General features: G+C 40.6%; 1 protein-coding gene across 6 annotated transcripts in view; it reads left to right on the top strand.

Moving 5' to 3' along the window:
• Positions 1-24,590, top strand: part of LOC126400291 (protein shisa-6) — an 86,625-nt gene that overhangs the window by 42,880 nt on the left and 19,155 nt on the right. For 4 of the 6 annotated variants that reach the window (XM_050060859.1, XM_050060858.1, XM_050060856.1 and 1 more), the window contains exon 5: positions 15,486-15,524. The exons of the other annotated variants lie outside the window; for them this stretch is intronic. In XM_050060859.1, the coding sequence (XP_049916816.1) occupies positions 15,486-15,524 (39 nt within the window). The remainder of the gene's footprint in view (positions 1-15,485; positions 15,525-24,590) is intronic. 6 annotated transcript variants of the gene reach the window in all.

The raw sequence follows: 24,590 nt of genomic DNA, 5'->3' as shown, positions 1-24,590 counted from the left end.
TTGCACAAGGCGCCCCAGATTTGCTAGTTCAGAAATAAAGTGAAGCTAGATGAAAACATGAAGGCAGAGTTGGAGTGAAAACTGTAGAGGACACAGACTTTCTTTCAACAAGCCCTAATGCGCCAATTTAGCAAAACGAACAACAATGTCAAATGGGGTCCTTCAACCCATAACAAATTCAGATGATGATTTATGTTTTTGTACATCTAACGAATGCAGTATTTGTCATTTTGAAACAAATTGCCACTACATCTCTGGAAATGAATTCTATAGATTTTCTTCTCTGCTCATTCTGGTTTTCTCTCAGCGAGGTTATTACTTAATTAGATCGGAGGAAGGCTCTGTCAGATATCTCCCCTGCCTCCGACTCAAACTCGCCTTACCTCAATCGCTCACATAGAATGCTGATCGCTCCGCAGACACTTTAACCAATTACCTGACACCAAATCTGAAATAATACCTGAATACATTTCCACAAAACCTGTTTCTACTTTTTTTCAAGATTAGACCAAATTTAAATCTTCAAGTTTTACTGCTCATCAGAGAATACAGCAAACTTGATTTGAATTGAAATCATTGTAATTAAAATTAAATATTACACAAAAGAAGGATCCCCACAGCGTTTCATCTCATGTTTTCTGGCTCGTGATTTTCTGAACGTATGCAGATTGTTTTTGGAACAGAGAGTTCTTTATCAGAAAGTGTGTTACATAAGCACCCAAAACATTTTCTGTGAATGCTGAATTTCATGACCTGATTCATGTGAAAGTAGATAACTGCAAGATGATCGGCAAGCACACTGACAGCAATTGGATGCTTGTTTCTTATTTAATTGACAAGAATGAATTACCACATCACTGGGAGGTAGGACTTGGCCATCTGAGGATTCCAACCGTGGACCTTTGTATCCCCAGAGAAAGGTACTTACTGTTATCATTTGACATGTGTGAACACCATTTGAAACATTAGATATCTAGTATCCAAAGAATGTCTGTGTCAATTTTGATAGCATTTGATTAAAGAACAAGTGACAACCTCTGGGGCTTGAAAATAAAGCCAAACACTGACAGTGCCAAAAAGTGCAGTTCTTTGAATGGCCACTTGAGGCTGGCTCCAGAAGCAAGTCAATCCCCATAAACTCCTATGTTTAAGTACCAAACTTAACAGCAGAAATAAACATGTTTATAGCCTGGACCAAAAAACAGTTTTGGCTCTATAGTAAGTTTCCCACATCGTGACAACTGTATAGGCAGTTATTTTTTATATAAGTCACCTGTTTGAATTTTATTAAGGCAACAGTAAGGCAAGGTAACGCATAATCAAGGGTGGGCCACTTTAAGTGACAGGATGTCTGATGCTGATAGTGTCCTCGGCTTCTCAGTCAGATCCACCCCTCACTCCTCCGTAGCGCCAGCCTCTCGCCCAGATATAGTCACTTAAAGCTCCAAAAAACTAAGATAATGACAGCTGTAATGCTGAACTCAAGGCTTCAAAATGGTCCACGAATCAGTGGGCGATGTCATGGTAGCTATGTCCATTATTTTCACACTCTATGATAAAGACTTGTAGAGATATAGAGTTTAACTGATTTTGCATGTTTAAAAAATATGCAAATTGTCTGATTTCTGAATTGACCATTAAACAAACTATTGTCACACCTCAGTGGGTGTGCTGAAAAAAAATCAGCTGTGTAGGACACACTGGTTGTTTATGTAGGTTGTTTTGAAGGTTGGAATATGAATTGTGTTAACACTTAGATTTGTTGTAATAAGTCACGCCCAATTTAATCCATCATTACATAATGTTGTGCACTGACTTAGTCATGACCCTGGATCGTGCAAACCATATTTCTTGCAAATTTCTGTAGCTGATTACAAGATGTAATATTTTTGCATTTCTAGTGCCAGAGTATCTCAAGACTATGTAGTGTTTGGTTACAGATGCTTTTGCCAGTTTTGATATAGGAGCTTATGTACAATTAAACTTGAAGAAACAGGTTAAAACGAATCGGTGTATCAAAATTTTCTTAAACACATAAGGCCAGCGATATTCTTAGATAATCCTGCCAAAGTTTTGGATGATTGACCCAACAGTTTCTGACACGTTCTCAAAAATAGAATTTTGAGAAAATTGAGGAAAAAGTTGTTAAATTTGAAATGTTTAAGCAAAAGAAAATTGGAGCAAAGATGCAGGTGAATTGCAAGAATAAAATGGTTAGAGAATCTTAACTCTGAGCCAGGCTATTTTTGACATAATTGTAAAAACATAAACTTGTCTCAGCACCACCTTGAGGTCAGTGGGCATCATTTTGTGTGCTTGAGTAATGGGTAGAATTTGCAACCCACATGCCAATTTTGGGTGACTTTTGGTCGCACAGTTTTTCTGCTGCACAAACAATTTTAGCAGAGAAAATGAGGAGAAGACTGAGAATAAAAGCAATAGGGCTTCAGCAGTGGGCGTTGCTGCTTGGATCCCTGATAAATAATTCCATGTGTTTGAAGAAAATACAATACACAGTGCCTTAAAAAGTAATCACTCTCCTTGGAAAAGTTTTCATGTCAGGGTCAAGCTCCGAACAAACAGGTCAGTTTTGACTTCATCAGACCTTAGAAGCTTCTGGATGACTTCAGAGACTCCCACGTGTCTTCTGACAAGATGTAACATGTTATTTTTTAACAGTGGCTTTCCTTTTGCCACTCTTCCACTAAACTGGAACTGGTGAAACATCTGGCTTAGCTGTGGTATATACAGAACACAGAAGTGTTTTCTGATCGTATGCCCCGATGCATAAGTTTAGGCACAAATATGACATGGTTAGATTTAGGGAAACATTTAGGTTACAACTGCTACTTTCAGGGGTTGGGAGCCCTGGGGGTGGCAGCAGCTGTATCAGGGTGCACCACTGCTCCCTATGCAAGTCTGCAGTGTTGCTCTGTAACATAGCGTGATTCCTATCTTTGCCCCTGTCCATATTCGCCACTAGAGGGCTTTTTCTCTTAAACATAAACATATGTTATTGCAGGGCATTTGCTGAAATGACTCATGTTTTTCTTGTGAGGACAGTCTTCCTGTCCTCCTTCACTAGTCTCCTTCTTGCACGCTCACTCAGTTTTTAAGGACAGCTTGCTCTAGGCACATTTACAGCGGTGCCACACTCTTTCCATTCCTTAATGATTCATTTAACTGGACTCCAAGGGATGTTCAGTGCATTGGAGGTTTTCTTGTAGCCAGCCTTGACTTGTGCTTTTCAATCACCTTTGTACTAGACACAGTTCTATTTATATTACAAACAATAGACTACACACAGGTGATTTCCATTTAACAACTCTAAGAGCAGTTGTACTGGTGACGTTTTAGGTGTGTTCTATTTAAGGGGGAAGAATACTGATGCAAATTTCTTTGTATTTGTAATTATTTTTGATCACTTTGTTGAGATATTTGCTTGACTTTGACATTTAAGGGTCTTTTTGGTTGATTGGTGTCAAACAACAGTCTACAGCGATGCTACCTGTAGTGACGCACAGCTGGGCTTTGTGCTAAATGCTAACATCAGCATGCTAACATGCTCATAATAACAGTAGAAACATGTATAAGTGTGGATAATGTTTACCGTGTACATCATCTTAGTTTAGTGTATCAACATGCATTTGCTGATTAGCATTGAACACAAAGAACAGTTGAGGCTAATGGGAGTGTCATGAGTTTTGCAGGTATTTGGCCAAGCAGCAGCCTACCGTGCTGAGAAACAAGGCCAGTGCAGACTGCTAAAAACTGCAGTTCCTTGAATGGCCACTTGAAGCTGGCTCCAAAAGCGAGTCAATCCCAGGTCCCTAGGATGGCCACTCTGCTTTGTTTCCAATTTTTCCCAGTGGCCGCTCACAGTATTGCAGTGAAAAAATCCCCTGCAGCCCAAAAAACATTTTCCCCAAAGACTTCCATTTTGAAAGAGATGTCTGTAAAACTGTTGACAGGACACATTGAACTACAAACAAGGTCAATTATTTCAATTCTGTTATGGTCATAAACCAGAGTACTAGACAAGTGATATTTTTGACCTGATGGTGGAGACAGAGGAAAAGTCAGGGGATTACTAAAGTCATTGGGATTTGTTTTCTGAGTAACATCGATATCTGTGCAGAATTTCATGGCAAGCCATCTTAAAGTTGTTGAAATGTTCAGTCTGGATCAAAGTGGTGCAATGTGCCACTGACAGACAGACAGACATTGTCATTCTAGCTCGCTGCTCACACAGCTAAAAAGGCAACATTAAATATACTTTGATTGAGGGTACATTCTTTTATAGGCACTCTATATGGTGTGGTGTGTGTTAATTCAAAAGGACAAAAATGGCAAAAAGAGAAAAGGATTTATGTCCTGTGAGATCCAATCATAATGAAATATTAACATGCCTACATATGGTGCCATAAACCTCATCCCAAGTTAAACGCCCCACCTAGCTCCCTCCAGTCTGATTTGGCAGGCCACGAAATTAATCACAATTGCTGTGATCAGTGCAGCCGATGTGACTAGTGGCACTTTTCTGAAATGTTAATAAAGCCATATTGAATGGTGCACTATTCTCGGCAGGAAGTCCGTAGCCTGTGGCTGCTCACTAAATCTCAATGACTTCATTAACTCATTACCATGAGTCACGGCGTGCAGTGCCAACAGCAATTAAAATACGACAGAAAAGAGCGGTGTCCTTGGGCCACTGTGCTGCTCGCGAGACTGATACGCTTTACTAGATTTAGCAGGATGATTGACATATCAATAGGCGCCGAGGTGGATTAAATGGACTCAGTCAATATTCAGATTTGTCTCACTCACGACTGAAGCAAATTGTGCACACCTTGTCAAGTGCTGTCAGCTTTTGTGCTTCAGGCTGTGCGGAAATGCTGCTGTTGAAGCAGGATATCCTGTCTGTCACAGCCAGGAATGTGACGTGCCTCTGAAGATTTCATTTGAATTTTTAAAATGCTCCAAAAAAATGTGACTTTTTAACTTATGGTAATTGAAAAATTACCAAAAGCTACACAAAGTGGAAGTCGGGGAAAAAAATCCTAGAGGGCATGAAAGGTCACCAAGATTTTCTCTCGGTACAGAGAAGACTGGTTAATATTCATCCAATCTTTTGTCTTTTTATTCTTTATTCAACCAGGAGGCCAGAGGAGGCGGAAAAATCGTAACTTTCAATGAATATGTCAGGGCTTTAATTCAACTCTCTCCTCTGTCTTTTGTAGAAACACATTTCTATTCATGAAGCCAATCCTCCGTAGTCATGACACTGCATACTTATGTTTCTTTTGTAAAACTCCAGCAAAATGGTAATTAAATTGCAACTGTGGGCTTCTGTCCCCTATGCAGACTTAAAGAAGCCTTTATCTTAGCAAATGACAGGCAGTTGATTATGAAAAACCCAACATTGCCTCTTTTTCTTTCTCCTGCGTGAAGGCAGTCCACCCACACCTTCTGCTTTTGTGGGCACTATTGTTATGGCTCCATTGTTAATGAGTTAAGAATTAACTGGCTGTAATGACTGGAGACTGGAGCCCCTGCTGAGCCTGATTGTGCTGTTGAATGGGGAGCTGGAGTAATGTATGGATGGATGTGCACATGGTGCACAGGTATCTGTGTGTGTTGCTTGCTCGCTGGGAAAAATACAAGCGCTGGCAGAACTGGGAGGGTCGTTTTTGGGGACAGTTATGCCTCGATGCTCGTTGCTGCTGCGCAACCTGACATCAGGTGTCATCCTGTGGCCCTTCATCTACTTTAGGGGATTGGTTTTATTGTGATTTTTGATATCAGGCAGACATCAGCTGGTAAAGCTGTGGCCTCAGTCAACTGGGGGCATTAAACTCTGCCCAGACTAATCCATTACTCTTTGAATTTGTGCTTTAAGCTCGTTTAATAGACATTTACTTGGCATTAAAACATTTTAGATGTGGATACATTTATTAAAGGAGCTGTATGTGACATTCAGAGCATATATATGATTCAGAGTGTGAGCCAAGATTGCTTGCACACAGCTCTTGACATAGAGGTGGCTGAGCCAGCTGCTAGCACATGCTAATGGTGCTAACGATTTTTGGTGATCACAGTGAGTGCAAGAGGCTGCAGAAAGTTGTCCTTTTATTTTGCTGCCATAAAGCAGGTTTCCAAAGACTCACTTTTCGAGTATTTCAAGATTTATCCATTCTGGAGAGCATTTTCAAAAAGCTCCATGTACAGTGAGAAAAACTAAAATACCTTAGTGTGGACATAGGGCCAAAACACAGAGAAAAGAATGTGTTTTTAAATGTAGCCAGCTTAATTTTGATGGAATCTAAGTAATCATATCATGAATTATGTTAATAATCCCATATTGCTCTGTTACTTGAGCTTTTTTGGGGTTTTATAGTTTATAGTTTCATAGTTTGACACCGACCGGGCCACTGACCAAACATTGGCAACTAACTGACAAGTCGGGAGTAAGAATGTGTTGACAGATCATGTGTACGCTGGGGCATTTTAGGGATTTGAGGACATCTGGGGTTTTGCCCACGCCTCTGTTGGAGATTCAGGGAATCCTCCTCCAGCACTTTTGTCATAACAAGCTCTGTTTTTATGCTTTTTATGCACTCTGACACCTTATGTTCATTCAAAGTACAAATTCCCAGTGTGAATAAATGTATTTTCATTGTGAATTAGAACTATTACAGGCTGTAAGTTGAGTATCACTGCCCTTAAATGACAATGTCTTGTTTTCTGTTCCTACAAGTGTTAAATGCAGGAGATGTGGCGTGTGGGTGTGGTTGCTTTATAGTTGCTGGAAGCCAATTTTGATGAACCTAGGCTGAGCAATGAAATGTAGCTAACTAATGTAGCTTATTACAACAACTTACTTACTGATGTCCATGTCAGATGATGATGTATTCAAAGTTGGCCCCCTACTGGGGCTGCACCACTGAGAAACGCCTCAGGGTTGAAGCGAAGGTCACTATTGCCCATTTCCAACATCTATAACAGGTTGAGACAGGTTAGCTGCTCATCAGTGCTTGGTAAAAATGTGTTTTAAGTACACTATAGTAAACTAGCTGGATTTAGGGGCTTTCACTGTGTGCCTCCTGTGTCTCTTCTTCTCTCTTCTTCTCTCCCCCTCTGTCCTGCAGCATAATTCTCTATAATGAGCTTGTGGACAGGAGATGAGATATGATTCTTGGAATTAAAACAGCATTTTCTACTTTGATCATCCAGCAGTGTGTGAAGCACTGAAATAAGACTCTCCCCTTCTTTATCGAATCTTTGCTCTCGTTCTCCCTCTCTTAATCTTTCCCTTGCTCGCTCGCCCTGCTCTATCTGAGCTTGGGGGATTGCTGTATGAGATGGAGAGTTAATGAAGAAAGCTTTTTTTCCCCCCCTGCAAGAAGACTGGTAAACTCTGGCAACTTTGTACTCTGCTTTTGTTAATCGCGTCACAATCGGCTTTCATGCTTTACAATCTCAACCCCTGAACCAGTTAAGCATAAATATTTAACATCATTATTTTCAAGCCCCTGAGAATATGTCTTAAACAATTGTATAAGCTGCAACACAAACGAATCTGAACTATTTTTTGCTCCCAAAGTTGGCCGAGCAGCTGCGGCCTCTCTCTGTGAGACAATCCCCATGATATCCCTGTTATTCCTTTTCATTATGCTCCATCTTATTTTACATCACTTACAGGCAAAACAGCAGTCGCACAGCCCCTCGTTCTCATGCACACACTCACACTCATGAGTGGCCTCGTATCCGTAAACTGCAAGTGAGATGCAACATTGTCAAAGAGCCATTTAAGATGCTATCATCTAATATGGAGGCTGACGTGGGCTGGTGCTGGCAGCATGGTTATGTAAGCAGCTTTCTCGGGGACTGATAGCAATCCAACACACCCAGCAGGGGAGTGATGGTGTGTGTTTGTGTGTGTCGGGTGAGGGGCGGGGGGGTGAAACAAATCACACATTCAGTATGCTACATAATATTGCACCCAGTGTTTTGCCACAGGTACAGAGAGAGGCACTCGTTCGTGCCAATTGATTTGTTAATATGCTAATGTACCATGATTAGCGAAGCAAGAAGCCGAGCGCGTCTTCGCTCAGTGAGGTGTTGATTGAAAGAAATCAACAACCAGGGTAGCAGACGAGAAAGAAATGCACATTTTGGAAATCAAACTTTGAACTCAGCAGATGCTATTGTAGATTCAGCGGCCTGATTTAGCCAAATTGTGTGGGCATTTTCCAATATTACAGTCTTTTTTAGTACAATGTTCTCTCTTTGTGTTACTCGAGGCAGTATTTCCATGCAACAGTGGCAGGATACTTTCTGGTAGACTTTAGCACTAAGACAAAACATTGGCAATAAACTTAACATCACATGTGACACTCGATTTGGCTAAGACTGCTGAAACTAACATTAGCTTTGGCTTTGTGTTATTTTTTGTATCATTTCAATCAGTTACAATAAAATACTCACTAAAGTAGATGGTGAGCAATGCTGTGTGTATTCTGGGACCATACCAACATCACCGCTACCAAAACCATCGGAGAAAGAAACATGAGTGGTCACACAATCAGACAGGTTGTGTTAAGCTTTTGGTTCAGCCAGATTTTCTAAATCACTTTATTTGTAGGTAAAGCGAGTGCACTCATAAGCCCTGTTACACTGCCTTTTTAAGGTGGGAATTTCACACCATTATTCCATTCTGTATATAAGGTACTGTACAACCTCTGAATGGGGGGACAGAGTTGTCTCGCCTTTAAGCCAGCATTGGAGGTAGTAACAGCACTGAAACAATGTCTCTAAAAACAGGACAGTCGGCAGAACAGGAGGACTATGGCAGGACGAGTGTAATGATTTAACAACAAGTTATGTGTGGCAGCAGTTAGCAGCTAACTCAAAGTAGGCCGAAAATGTATGCAAACTGGAAAAGCAATGAGGTCTGGGAGCAAGGTGGGTATGCAAGCACTGTCAATAAAATGAGTCAGTTTTTGCAAAAAAAAAAAAAAATGCCACAAAAACATTAACAGTTGCATTCACTGTGTGAGTCAACTTTTAGTGATAAAAAAGACAAACATACTTTGAAAAACGGTGCTGTAGAGGTGAAGCATGGCGATACTTTAGCTCTAGAAAAACTCACTGGATCCGTTAAAACCACAGAGTATTTACTGGCTGTATTTGGCTTATGCAGAACATTATTACAATGACATCACGGAAGCTTGTGTGAGGTGGAACACTTCAGTGAATTGGTGAAGTCAGTGCCACTAGCACATGTTGCTGCAGAGGTAAAAAGATGTGGCAAATCAATTTGGACTGGTCATGACAGAAAACCGATCAACATCGGGCATGAGAGTCTTACAAGACAGAGTCTGGGCTTTCCTGAGGTGTGTTTACAAGTTGTTTTATTCATTGTAGATTTTTACAACAATTCACCCAAAGAACAAAGCAGGCACACTAATTGCACAATCCAAATCTTCATAAAAACTTGATGCTTCCCATAGCAGCTGGGATTTTGAAAACAGTCACACACAGATTGAGGACGAGTGAAGAATGCCGACATAATAGTTGGGCAATTGTAGGTTCATAGCCACGGTCTACATCCAGTGGGCCAGACAAGTGCGTTGAAAATGTTGGCAATAATCCTGCATGGCATGGAAAGGAAAACTGTATATGCCCAACAATGGCAAGGACAGCATGTCAATGTCTGTGATAATTAATCACAATGAACAATTAAGTGGGTAATAACTTTATCATTAGCATCTGTTTTCTCCTCTAAATGAGTTTGTTTTTTTGGGTTTTATGAAATACCCAATTATCTGAAGGCTTGTATTTTTTTGCAACCCTATTACCAGACAGTTTTAAAACTGCAATAAATTATTTTGTTTGTTTATTGACACAGAAAGTTGAGGAGCAACATTATCATTAATGTGTAGGAGTGTTTATGAATTTACACTCTTTAGCTCTGTTTTTGGCAACATGATCTCACAAAAACCTCTAAACACCAGATTACATGGTGGTGGCACATCTTGTTGAAATTAGGTGGTGCTGACATTGTTGGATTTAGACACCAAAACTGCTTAGGGTTAGAAAATATTGTGTATTGAGTTAAAAGAATCAGTACGTTGGAAAATGACGTATGTAGGCAACGTCATGTGATACCATGTAAAGGATGTAAGTACATTAAGTTAAAAGAAGTCCATGTTGACTTTTAGTTACACACAGGACATGAAAAGCAGTCTTCCGAGTGACAGTCTGGTGTTTGTTGGACTGTTCACCTCCCAACCTTCTGTTTATGCAGACTTTATTACTCTTTATTCTGCCTATGTAATATTAATGCACATTGCGTGATGTTGCTGAACCAGGGAATTTATGTCCACCACAACAACAAATCTGATTTGACTAACCATTGGCTCTGTTTCTGTGGTGCCAGCATGTACTTTCAACACAATCCATACTACCACCACTTAATGCGGAGGTCACGTACTTCTGTGACACCAGGTTAGTTTTGGTCTCCACTAACTCCTGAGACAAATACCTGTCTCTTTAGCTGCTAAATGCTCCACTGTGTTTACCAGCTAGTCTCTAACTGTGTCTGCCTGCGGTTTGCTGCTGAGCAGGCAGTGTACAGTGGGTTTTAAGAGCTCTTTTTCTGAAAACAGCTGCCTGCTGTGGCTGAAAACAATGCTGGGAGCGATTAGAGTGAAACAAACAGTAAAGTTGTGGGGCTGACAGCTAAACAATGAGCTGAAACTCACCATAAGGCTCCAGAAAGTTGAGAGAAGCTGCAGATTCAGGCGATAATTCTCTGTAAGTTCATCACTGAAAACAACCTCTTTTACATATTGTGCATTGTTTTCACATTGGAATGTTTTTTGGGTATAAAAACAAATTAATTATAGCCACATTAAATTTAGGATTTAATTTCAACATTGCTGCATCAAAGACACACTTCTTGCACTTGTATTTAACATTTGCATGTAAGATGGGGAATAGTCCAAATCAAAACTTGTAACTCCCCTCAGACTGTGTGGCAACAAGGCAGTATAACTGTAAAGTATGCTAACAGCAGCTCTGCATGCTACACTGAAAGCTCAGAGTTAGCACATTACAAGGAAAAATTTGTGGCGATGAATTAATGAGCATTTTGTTTGAACGTGGTTTCAGCTTCCAGGCTCATGAGCTGAATGCATCTGCACTATTAGCAAACATGGTTTATGAGATATTACACATGCTACATTATGTGTTAATATGAGATGCAAGAGTATGTGAAGTCTTACACTCATAAAAAAAGCATTTAGCTTTATTGAGACATACATCACAGCATGGCAGCAGCCCCTGGAGTCGCTATTTCCTTCATATAGCCTTAACGTCACTGAAAAGCCCATTGCTATCAATGAAACTCACAGCTATGCTTGTTAGATGAGCAAAATGAGATTTACTTTCATGTATTTTGTAAATTACATACTGCTCAGTGAAGATCAGAGTGGAATCAAACAGCTTTCAACTGCACATAGCTTCCTACGGGAAAGTGGAGTGTTTTGCCCTCAGTTCTTCTGGCTGAATTTGGTTCTTGGAAATTCATAAAAAGCATCCTCTTACCTTGGCTCTGTGTTATTGTGAACACACGACACGTTTGCAGCTGACATTAAAGCGGGCTCAGTCCACACCATTGATTTCAGGAGATAGCCCTGCTGATATGTCAAGGCCGGCCGGGGTGAGGGTGGCTGGAAATGCAGCGGAGCCCTTGTAGAACGAGGGGCTGAAAATCTGAGCAAACATTGTTAAGTGCTGATGGTGGGCATGCTGGCAAGTAGATTTGCCCTGGGAGGGAGGTCTCCTCAGTGCACTGACTCCTCTGCAGCTTTTCACTCGCTGTTGTCTTTCCCCTCAGTGGAGCTGCACCAGAAAGTCAGGAATTTCTGCCTGTTACAGCCAACATCTCTCCTGCAGACTACATGTAGGTGTAGCAGTTGACTGTAAAAACACAGTCTTATTCCAATTAAGGAGCTATTTACAGTTGAGCTGCCAACAACACTTATGTCATTTGTAGCCCTGCTTTAAAAGTCTCATTTTTATAAATTTCATCTCTCCACTGACAGGCAGTTTTAAACCTTTTGATTTACCCCCTCTCCCCTGCATTGCAAGAAAATTGCATGTCAAAATAAGTGACTGCTTTACATGGCAACAGCGTAGAATGAGACGATTGTTTTCTTGTGCACCGCTGAGGGAAATGCTGAATCTTCCTGTAGCGCTCTTCAACCTCACAAGTTTCTGTTGACTAAAACACTGCACACATCATAAATATACGGCATAATGTTGAGTCAGGAGAACTGTAACTAATGCTTGGGCATCAAGGTTTCTTGTCACATTTTGGTTTTAAATTACCACACAGGAACACTCAGGCCGGTAAACTGATGTGTGAAAGACCACAAATGGATGAGTTTGGTGTTTTGCAGCTCACATAGCAGGGTCACTAACACATGAATTACCTACATTCCCTCAACCAAAGCGACGAAAATACAGCTGCTAAAGCTGAAGGTTTAAAGCAACCACAGATTTTTCCAAGCCTTAAGCCTGCATAGTAGAGTTCACTGGGTCCACCATGTCCCACACTAAAGGAACACGTCTCCATCGTCCTCATTATCCCCCTTCACCAGGCATACAGACCAACAAAGGAGGCAGAAGATGACAGAGTGTGTCCTCTGGGGGAAACACTCCACTGCCATCAATATACCAGCCTTGCATTACATGTCTGATGGATTTATCAAGCCATCGATAACTTATTGACCGGAATAACGCTCAAGGTCATCTTGGAAGAGTCTCCAGTAGCCCTGCTTAACACAGTGCAGTAAGAGGTTAATGTCAGTGCTCTGTCTTGTTCCTTTAAGGTGCAATGAGTTCAGATTTCACTGCCTCATGAGGTCAAAACGACCATAATAAATCTAAGGGAGGTTATCAAGAGCTTCTAATCAATACCAATGTACGGAAGCTTAGGGCTGCCAATACTGAAATAAAATAATTTGGTAAAATTGGAATTTTAATTGAGATTAGTGTGTTCAACAAAATCTTGCTTTAGACATATGAAAACAGGTAAAGACAATAAATACTCGGGCTCACACATCAAATATATGGCACATATCTTTACAAGATTTCAAGGGCGTAGGTTTTGTTTCAGCATTGTGGGGGGGCATATGAGATGGGGGTTTCGGGTGTCCTATGCCAGAAAATTTTGAGCAACAGTCACTTAATTAGAATTCATCCTGTTTCTATTGGGGGACACAGATGTACATGTTCTAAATATTAAGGGGAAGTTTCCCCTGTGAACCTGCACCCCGCCATTCAGATCTACACCTTTGCAAGATTTTATGTATTATATTACTAATTTTCAAATATGAATACAACTTTTTTTTTTTTGTTTTCTTTTTATATATGAAACGCACAAAATGTACAAAATAAAACAGAAAAGGCTGCAATATGGCCATGTGAATAAGCAGAAAATTCACTACAGTCTTTAGAAGAAATATATATATACACACACACAGAGTGCGTTGTAGCAGCTGGAAGTGGCTTTTTGTTATTGTTCTTAATGAGAAGTAAGCTTTTTGCTAACTGTTTTTGGCATTTGGTGTACTCCCCGTGATCCACCCCTTTTTTAGGCTCATGTACCCACTAGATCTTTGTTTCCCTGTGCCGACAAACTATTTGCTGACAGCTTCTCACCCTCAAACAGAGCAAGAGCAAGTACCCTTTGACTGGCCAGGTTAGGGTAAGGGGTGATAGGGTGGTTGCCTGGCAACAGCAAAAAGGCACAGGAAGGGTTGTTTTTACCAGTGGGATTTTTTATTTTTTTTATTTATTTTTTTTTTATGTAAAGGCAGTGCGGTTGCAACTGCAAAACACTTTCTGTGTGACCAGGGCCTTAGAATCCTCAAACCTGCAAGTGGGTGTGAAAGGCATGTTTTCTTAAAAAATGTCCAAGATCATGCCATTTGTCATAGCCCGAAACTGTGAAATATGGTTATTTATGGTGGAGGGAGGGTCATGCATTTTCCCTCAGTCACTCAGGGAGGCTTAAGGAAAAATATTTGTAGCTCCAGGGAGGGTTATGATATTAAAAAGAAAAAAGAAGAAGCAGAAAATGTCACACCACTGCCACCCCCCTACCCCGATAAGTGAAGTACAGTCCCTTGGTTAACATTAGCCACTATGGGCCACTGGTTATATCACATCACATAAGACTGTAACAGCAAAACCACTGAGTCTGTTGAATTGAGCAAAGGTGTGTTTTATTACCTATGAATCCAACATTTAAGTTTAACAAAGCAGGTGTGCTGTATATCCTTGTAAAGGTCATATGCTTTTATTTTAATGGACAGTGAATACTCAAGACCCAAGAGGTGCTTAGCGTCTTCTTGTATTGATGAGAAGGGCTTATCTGAAAAGGAAACAGTGTGAACATAGTGGATAGAATTTAGCAGTGCAATGTTTATCTACGGTGTGTGTGTCGGTACTGATGTTAGGTGTACTGTAGCATTTTAGTACAGAGATGTGCTGTTTGCATATTTCTCTCACAGGGGATTTCATGTAAACCTCCCGCTGCTATCAGCACGCTGATGTGGAAAAATCTGCAATTCATGCTCATCAGTGTATCTACAGCAGCACTCCCACCTCTTATCATGAATGTACTCCAAACTCCAAAGGTTTATTTGGTCAGTGGGTTTAAGGTCAAAACTGTTGTGCATATTGTTCAGACCCAGAGCCGGGGAAGGCATCCCTGTAGCTGTGTGTTGGTGTGTGGGAGGCAGCGGCGATGAGAAGCTGATGGTAAATCGATAGTGATGGATCAAAGTGCCGCATGGCTGGAGCCCTGCGGTGTCAGGGTGCGGGGAACAACAGTGACTTTTTAGCTCTCCTCCCTTCTTCTCATTATCCGCGCCTCCTACCCCTCTTTTTTTATCTTGAAATTCCAACTCCTCTCTCTTACCCCATACTTGTGGCATTTTAGGTGTGTCTGAATGTGTGTGTGCGTGAGAGAGAGAAAGAGACAGAGAGAGAGGTGATTTGATGCTTTGTGTCATGGTGTCAGGTGGCATCAGCCAGTAGTTGATGGGAAGATAAAATGTAACACAATCAATATCCGAACACTAAAATGGTTCTCATTTCCAGCAGCCTTCTGCTCCACTTGTGTCTGCATATCTGTTGCTGTAACATGTGGCCAATATTTGACTCAAAAAAAAGAGATGTTATTCATAAAACGAAGCTATTGTGCTGCTTTATTTTCTAATGTTTGTCATAAATGTTCATTTTCACAAAAAAATGGTAATTTCACTTTCAAGACTTGTTTTGTGAATTTAATCCTATCCCTGCTTTTCAGTACAAACACAATGACTGCCGGTTGTTCAATGTGACTGTATTTCTCTGTAATATTACAAGCAGAACAATCTAATAAATAACCACTTGGTTGTGTTTTCTAGGAGAAAAACATTGGCCGGTCCGCTCCCAGAGTCACCATGGTAGGGATGGCTGTTCTTTGTTAAAGGGTCAAAGTTGCCTCTAACCACTTCTTTATGATTCTGTATTTTTCTTATGAACCTGTTGATGATTCATAGTGGTAGTCTAAAGTAACATCTGATCAGTGTTTGGAGGCAGCTTACACCTGGACTGTTAATTGTAGTGCAGTGCCTTCCCATTGACCTCTATCTCTCTATATACCTAACCTGTGTATTTTCCCCTTGACATTTAGCTCTCCTGTCTGTGTGATGAATACATGTGTGCAGTCTGGTGTGTGTGCGCTGGTTTTTAGGGGTGTAACGGTACACAACATTCACAGTTTGGTGAAAACTAATGATTAAGACATGCACAGCAGGTTTATAGTGCAGTTACACTTACACTGCTTTGGATCAGAAGGTCAATACTCTCATGTGTGTTAAGTATGGATCTGGAACCAGGAGGCAATTAGCAAAGTTTGGGGTCTGTCCAAAGTAAAACAAAAATACACCTACTAACATCTCTCAAGCTCGCTTTTTAAAACACATACTACCTCATTTGTTTAAGTTATACAAAAAAAAAACACATAAATTTGTGTGGGTTCAGCTAGTAGCAGTGACTTCCTAGAGTCTTGTCACAATCAGGTTACCAGGAAAGTGCGAGGTGGAAAGATGAAGTGTTGTTTGTCAAGAAGTCTCATTACGTAACTCTGTCTACTTTTGTACACAGTTCAGTACCTCTATAATCCTGATGGTTCAGCTATTACAGTAAACGTGACTGTCCTACAGAGCAGGCACTGACTAAAATGCACATGTTAAAAGAGGTGTACAATATCCAGAGCATATTTATAATTAAGAGTGTGATTCAGGTTGTCTGCACACACTTCGCAACATGGAGGTGGCTGAACCGGTGGCTTGCAGCTAATGGTGCTAACTCCATAAACAGCGGTAACAATGGCTTACAAAGCTAACGGTGTTAACCTGAGGGGGAGCTGGCAGGCACCCATGAAATGCATTGGATTTTGCAGCCAATTTGACATAGCAGCCAAATGGTGTAACTGTAACATCCAGGTCTATCACTTGATGCCTTTGGGCCCAAAATTTCTTTTTACCATAAATTTACATTGGGAAAGAGACATGTGTAAATTTGTTAAGTGTCACAGTCCCCCCGAAATTAATCATTTGACTGTTGGGATTCGAACCATTTGGCCCAATTACATTTCAAAAGTCAAGAAGAGCCACACAATTTAAGCAATTTATCCCCACTCAAGTTAGTGGAGCGCTAAACCAAAAGTAGTCAGCTTGGCCAGTGGAAGTTAGCCACCATAGCGCACTTGCTTTATTGGCCCTATGATGCGGAAGATCCAGGTAATTTTATACCTGGAAAGTCAAACTTTTTTGACATCATGCGCCACTGAGCAATTTTGATAGAAATGAACGTGGCCACACCTCCAACGCTGTATCCAGTTGTCTTTATACGTCAATGGGACCCGCAGGGTGGGTTTGGATGGCGTTATCGGCATTAGCTCCTGTGACGCGATTAGCTAGCCTGTGGGATAAACACAAAGGGACTCACATGCACTAACATGCACTCGCTGCCAGGCCATCTACTACAACACATAACAGAGAAGTTTGGATTATGACACACACTGAGTTAGCGTGACTTCATTCTTTACTCAGGGCGCCATTACTCCACTAGGTCTTTACATAGCAAATAGTTGTTTGCTGCTATACTAATGCTCTGAATGTCGTGTACAGCTCCTTTGAGGAATATTATAGTCCTGTGATGGACACATACCATTGGAAATAGTTTAGGCCAACATGCTTAATTTTTACTGTTGTTTCTGTTTCCACAAACATCATGCCGTTTCAACTTTAACTATGCCCAACTAGCACAGTCTAGCTCACAGATAACAACTGTCACACTGCCAAAGCTCTCCACATGAGACTCTTGCTCTTTAAAATAGACTAAAACATATTCCCCAGGTATTGAAACTAAATTACACCGTTTTAAGCTAATTCACAAGTGAACTGAACAAATTCACAATTTTGGGCAAACACACGTACCGTTACACCACCTATCTTGTTCTGTTCAAATGAACTGTGTGGTGATGTGGGCTCGCCTTCAAGGAAACATTGTAAAGAGGAGATTTCAATTGCACTACAGTTTTTGTTTTCAAATAAAAAGTCCATTCTATGTGTAGAGTTTGGGCCTAATTAATGAAAAACTAACCAAACTAGGACACCGAATGTAAACAAGAATATTGTGTACCTCTTGATGTTTGTTGCAGCTGGCCCACATTGTTGTTTCTTCATTGTGTTGTGCCTTAAAACCAAACTGGTCCCATTTCACTCCTCTGTTCTAATCCCTGCCCTTTGAAATGTATGTTTTGAACTGTTTCACTGCAGCTTTTTCTGTGTTGTCCACTTTACTGAAATGAATGTCCTAACCTCTATGGTGTGCGTGGTCTTCGACTCTGTCCGTCTCAGTGGAGAGGAGGGCTGGTCTATAAAGGCACGGATAAAGGCAGTTTTGATGATGTTACTTCTTTTATTTTAAGAAGACATCAGATAAATCTGTGCTTATCCTTGCTTAAGATATACGGACCCTCCTCTTCCTCCTCTACCTCTTCCTCGCCCTCCGCCTCCTCTCAAAGGAAGTCTGCTTTTCAACAGCCCACAAATGGAGTCGGTTGGTATGTCAATCAACTGTTGAGAGAAATGGCTTTTTTATTCCTACTATGTGACATCCCATGAAAATGCCATACTGTGACACTGTTTGATTTTCAGGAAAGATTATTACCTTTGAGTCACCTCAGCTTTGTAGCCAGGGTACAGAGTGAAACCAGACGGGCTCTGTAGGAACATCATGAAGCACTACTTCAATAAAATGCCTTTCTTATTGCCTTTTAACACACAAGGTCACCATAGTCCACGCTGGGTTCAGTGTCTATCACATTTCAAAATGAACTGGATATGAAGTCCATCTCAACCTCCTGCCCTTCCCCATCCCTGCTGAGTCTATCGTGGCACATTTGTCAAGCTGCAGAGGCAGTGACATGTCAAGTAACTACTTGGCCTTTGGTGTCTTGGGGGTGATTGTGAGTTATGAGATAAAGAGCGATACTTACTGGCAATATAGATAGAAACAGTCTGGACTGGGATTTTATTGCACTTGGAAGAACACAGGAACTTTGCAATCTGCGGCTCTAGTGGCTCTCATTAATGGACTAATCTATGAATGCATAATGATATCCGAGTGTTTCAGTGTAGCTATTCATTTCAACCAATTCAAAACATGCGTTAATTGGTTTTCACTCATTAGCAGACATGAGATGTAGATTAACTGACAAGCACAGCCATTTAGCAGTGTACTGTATTTGGAGACATTAGGCAGACAAATGGTTATAGCGCTAATACAAAACAATATTACCAGAGTCTTAACTGTATTAGTTGGCCTTTTCTTTAAATGTGCCAGTACTTGTTGATTGTATTCCCATGAATGTAATGCACCGTCTGCTGTTATCATGACATAGACATGCAATAGGTAGAATCAATAGGAAATTTCATTTTTAGGCTTTTTGTTATTTAATGTGCAAACAGAATTCGAAATTTGGAAAAGATGCACCAAGCAATATTTTTACATGAACATTGCAACTGTATAATGTTAAAGGTTTAGTGACTAGCCTAGGAGAATTATCACCAACTGTGCAGTTCCTCTCGACTCTGCAGAGCACTACCTGCTTAATGAATTCAGCGTGAAATAAGCTGTGATAATAGGCAGCGTGCTCCACTTCACACTCGTTTCAGGAGCTATAGAAAAACATGATTTGTTTGTCTGAGAGCCGATGGATTTGGGGCATAAACATAGACCCTTTTATAGCTGACGTTATCAAAAATATGGGTGTGCACGTTGGCAATGAAATAGGCATTTTGCCCCAGCTGTCCAGAGAAAGTTAGCAAGCTTTAAATAATGAATTAAAACAGTTAACAGCATCAAAATGTCAGGCTGTTGTGTGTTTGGTTGTCAGAATTGATATTAATATTAATATGATTATATGATCATATAGGATCACGACTGTTACAGAGTAGCAGTGTTTCAGTTTAACAAGTTAACTGGCGACTTAGCAGGTCTATAAGTGCAGCACCTTTATATATATCATCATCCTCTACAAACTGTGTCTGTAGACAGTACAGGCAGTGTGGTTGGATTTGTGCAGGGGCGGGGCCCATAGAAAAACGGGTCCTGCATCAATGTGATTGGTAACAAACAGGCCTTTGCAGTGATTCTGGTGCCAACTTGGAAAATATGCATATGTTCAAAGAAGAACTCATGTTAAAATAAATATGGTATCATTTGCTATATATGCACTCAAAAAGGCAAACCCATCTCCGTCATTGATAGATATGCAAGGATTGCTGGGTAATATGTAAGTTGAAGGTCAAGTCTCTATTTGATCATGTGACAAGATGATACAATATACCGTAGCTAGTTTTTCAAGACTGATAGGCTGACCAAAAATGCAAGCCGAGCAAGACTTCATACCTTTCAAACATAAAAGCAGCAGTCAGTAAAGACGAGCAAGCGAAGAACAGGAGAAGAAGGTAGCAAAGCTCACTAAATTATATTCCTTTTTTATGAACAGTCAACAGCCCTCCTGGCAGCAATGGCAGAGTTTGGCTGGCATCTACATCAATGCTGCCCTCACTGGTGTGTCAACAACCATGCAGCTGATAGTGTTAGAGGAACAAGTTAGATAGAACATTAGTTAGGTTACTGTGCTAGATATAAATACATATATGCCCAGTGGTGTGTGTGTGTGTGTGCGCACTTCATAAGTAGTAACTTGCATCCACTGGGGCCCGTTGTAACTACCTTACGCCACTGTTGATATCAGTAGCTGAGATGGCTGGTCAAGGGAAAACCCACATAGCAAATTATTTTCAGTCTACTTACCACTGGGTTTGCACATTGCTGCTCTTTCTGCAAGCATATAACACCATACCCAGCGCTGTGAATCTAGAGGTCAGAGGGTGAAATGAAAGCAACTGTATTTACGACTGGAACATATATGGTGTAAATAAAGACACCCCCCTGGTCTGACTCAAGGACCATGACAGGAATGGGCTGAAATCCAAACAAATAATCCGTGAATTTTCACAAAGTCTTTTATTTCTACAAAAAAAACCCAACGCCATCAGAATAAGTTAAAAGATGCAACGAAAACACATAAAAATTCTACACACGTTGGCTTTAAACTGTGGTTTTAAGGAGCCAGAAAATATGCTGAGTTCAGGAATGTGGAAATGACTTGGAAATCCTTCTGGGTCTGTTCAGTCTTGCAGTTGCATGCTGTCTGATGTCGGGGCCCAGTAGTTTCTTAATCTTGTTTTCTATTTTCACAGCACATTCAACTTTTGATTTTTATGTTAGTAAGTATTGACTCTTGAGTAGTATTTCATTTTATATTATTGACACCTTTGGTACTGAGCAGTTGCCGCTATGCTACAGTAGTTTTGTACTACACAGGGAGATATTGCTTGTCAAACTGTGTTCCCAGTGCTGTTTTTCAAATTCAATTTTGCTTTAGTGGCATTGCCATAGTTAGATACAGTATTGCAGGAGCAGGTTGTACAAGGTTTACAATGCAAGTGGTGTTTCATATATGTTGATGGAGTTTGAGTTTCTGTGGGTTGAGTTCTTTTTGTTTCATGGCAGCTATTGCTAATTATCAGCTTCTCAATTCATCTTTTACTTCCTCCAAACAAGTTGCCATTGTACAAACTTATTTCAAGTAGCTTTAGACAATCACAAGAAAAAATTGTTTGCGTTGTTCATTTCTGCAAACCACAGAATAACCATGTTATTTTTTAGTGGATAGGTTGAAACTTTGTGTTTCTTAACCACGCTGTGGTGAAGGTGTGGTTAAGTTTAGGCACAAAAACCACTTGGTTATGGTTAGAAAAACACCCATATTTGGTGGCACAAAAGCTGCTGAAAAAAACCAGAGACGGGTCAGTGAAAAACACAAGATTCCGTGCCACAAACACCACTGGTTAAAATGCTGTGAAAGGTCACAAAAAACAGTTTTTCTGTTGTCTCTATGATGTCACGCCATCCACCATCCCCTCCACCCTCCCGATGACAAAGTCAGCTCATATATGATGTCACGAAATCCTAATATAATACATATGAAACATGCAAATTTGTGGTTTGCAGAAATGTACACTACCAACCTTTTCTTCTGGCGACTGGGCTGAGATGGAATCATTGCAAACAGTAACAGCAACAAAGCAGACTTTTATTATGAAAATGAGACCTTTAGATAAAGATATAGGCTAAGCTTTTTATCAGGGTAAATCCATGTTTTTAGCTTAAGTCCCAAATTCTGACTCACAGTTACCAGTCAGTTAAGAATGAGCAGTGGGTGCTAAAATTAGCAGAGCTCCAAGTGCTATAAATATATCTTATAAGCATTATCACCAGTTTTGCAATTGGGTCAGAGTTAAGCTGCCTGCTCTGCCAGTGAAATCAATGAGAAGGTGGGAGCTACTTCTGTCCAGGGGCCTAAAGCTTTGTCCCCTTCTAACCGACTGAAGTGGGGCTATTATGGCAGTTAACATTTAGCGATTAAATGTGAACACTCTTTGTCAGTTGTTAAATGTCAAGCCCACGGTGGCTTCCCTTTTCCCCCTGCTTCCTTTGCTGCAAGAGGAGGGCAGGGACGTGTTGGTAGCACGGGGCTGTCAGCGGAGCCAATAGGACAGAGACATCCGCATTCATACCTGTCACACACATTTTGCACACAAAAACACACACATGCACAGTGCACTCTGTGCCCTCCACCGCCACCACCTCCACCTCCACCTCCTCTGGGCCTTTCATAACTCCAGTAGCTCCACTTGGCAGGGCTAATGGGATGGCAGGGCTGTTGGTTTTAGAGAGGGATGTCGTGAGGAGAGTGGAGCAGAGAGCTGAGGATGGCTCTCTAATAGATCTGGGGTGGGCGGTGGGGAGTCTGGGGGTGGAGGGGTGGAGGGTTGCCTTGTGATCACTGGCCCATGCTGCTGTTTCTCTCCTCTTTTCATCCCACTGCCCCACCACAGCCTCCTTTTTCATACTTTTCCTTTTCTTATCTGCTGTCTGTGTTAGTTTATTCCCCCTCCCCCACCCAATGTTGTTGAGAGATACCAAGCCTTTAGGGTTTCTATTAAGTTGTGCCTGTCCGTCTGTATTGTCAGTGTTTTGAAGTCTGTCTGTGTCCACCATAATTTCTACCGTATCTACTTACAGTTTGCATTTTTAAAGCAGTGAAACGCTTATTCACATCTGCTGCATGAAGCATATGCTGCTGCAGGATTTCTTTCTTTTTTTGTTTCTTTTTTTTTTTTTTTTTTTTTAAATCTTATGAACTTATTCTTACAAAAGTAAAAGAATGAAGCTCAAGTTACACATTGTGCCTAAAATCTGAGATAATGAATTGTGTTGAGTTAAAAAGCAGAAGCACAACATTGGTGTGACAAATTAAAGGGAACACCAACATAAAGTGCCTTAGGCTGTTGGAAAGTAAGTAGGTAAGCTTTATTTTTATAGCAGTTTTTAAAACACAGTTTCAAAGTGCTTCACGCATACAAAATAAAGATAAATGAATAAATCAACAACACAGTTAGAGACAGACCAAACCAAAACAAATAAAGACATATGACAGGAATGGAGATCTATAACGTAGGACTCCCTATAAGGAATGGTTTTTAGAAGAATGTCTAGTGTGAAGAATTTAGTGGTATCTAACGGTGGGTTTGCAGAACTGGAACTTCTCCCATGGGCCAAGCGTGTAGGACAAAATGCAAAAATGTCATTGCTCCTAGAGCCAGTGGTTTGTCTGTTCTGGGCTATTGTAGATCAACATGACAGTCCTGCTGCTTACGCAGATACAACAGCTCATTCTAAGGTAACTAAAACACAAAGATTCTTATTTTCAGGTGATGGATAAATGGCCAAGATTTGTGGGTCTGAGTGGTCAAGAAGTGAAATAAGGAACAGGTCATGCAGTGGCTTACATGTAATCAACAGGATTTCAGAGTTTATTCTGAATTTCCCAGGGAGTTATCCTGGCAGCTGCATTTTTAACCAACTTCAGATGATTTATAGTAGCTTGACTGTGGGAATAATAATAATCTATACAGGAGAAAATGAAAGTCTGAGTTAATAGTTCAAAATCCATAGAAAACAAGATACATCTAATTTTTTTACATTATTTCTTAGCTGAAGAAAACAGGACTTGAAAAGACTGGCAACATGGTAGTCAAAAGGCACATACTGATGACAAGATTCTTATTGGTAGGTTGTTGTTTTTTTTTAAATTAGACCAACTGCAGTGGCAAAGTTATCACTGAAAACAAAGTGAACCCCTATCTCAATCTCACCTCTCTAACTTTAGAATTGTGGGGAGAGGATCCAACATGCAATTTTCTGTAATCGACAATCCAACAAGCACAATTTGATGCAGTGATTGGTCTGGTGCAAGTATTTGGAGATTTGTGGGGCATATTGGATTTGGAGGTGGGTATCGGTCTTGATACCTTTAAGGTATTGACTGAAATAACCCAGTGCTAAGTATTGAAATGCCTGTAGTACAACAATACCTGCATTTGATCCTTTTTACACTGGAGTTCTGATCCTGGACCATCCCAACTCTGCCTAATCAGCAAACTTTCTGTTGCTGCCATCTCTGGAGCCTTCATTCACATTATGGGTATTGAATGTAATATTCTATTTGTATCAGTATCACTTCAAGGGTACTGGTGTTGGTACTGGTATTATAATTTTGAAATGATACCCATCATTTGGTGTTTTGATGATGGTGGTTGTATAACACATAGCACCAAAACTTTCATTGGTGTTTAATAATGTTGCATCCTCGTGTCTGTAAGGGCCATAGTATGTGATGCACATCATTTTCACACTTAACAACAAATCAGTGAGCCCTCACATGAACAATCTTATCACCAAACAAGAATGTTGACATCAGATGATTCTACAGAGCCCTGTGTTACGTTTTCAACATTAACATTTCAAAAATTCATTAATGT

Source organism: Epinephelus moara, chromosome 13 (genome assembly GCF_006386435.1).
Source record: "Epinephelus moara isolate mb chromosome 13, YSFRI_EMoa_1.0, whole genome shotgun sequence".
NCBI lineage: Eukaryota > Metazoa > Chordata > Actinopteri > Perciformes > Serranidae > Epinephelus > Epinephelus moara.
Note: the sequence above shows the minus strand (reverse complement) of the source record. Positions and strands in the feature narration are given on the sequence as shown.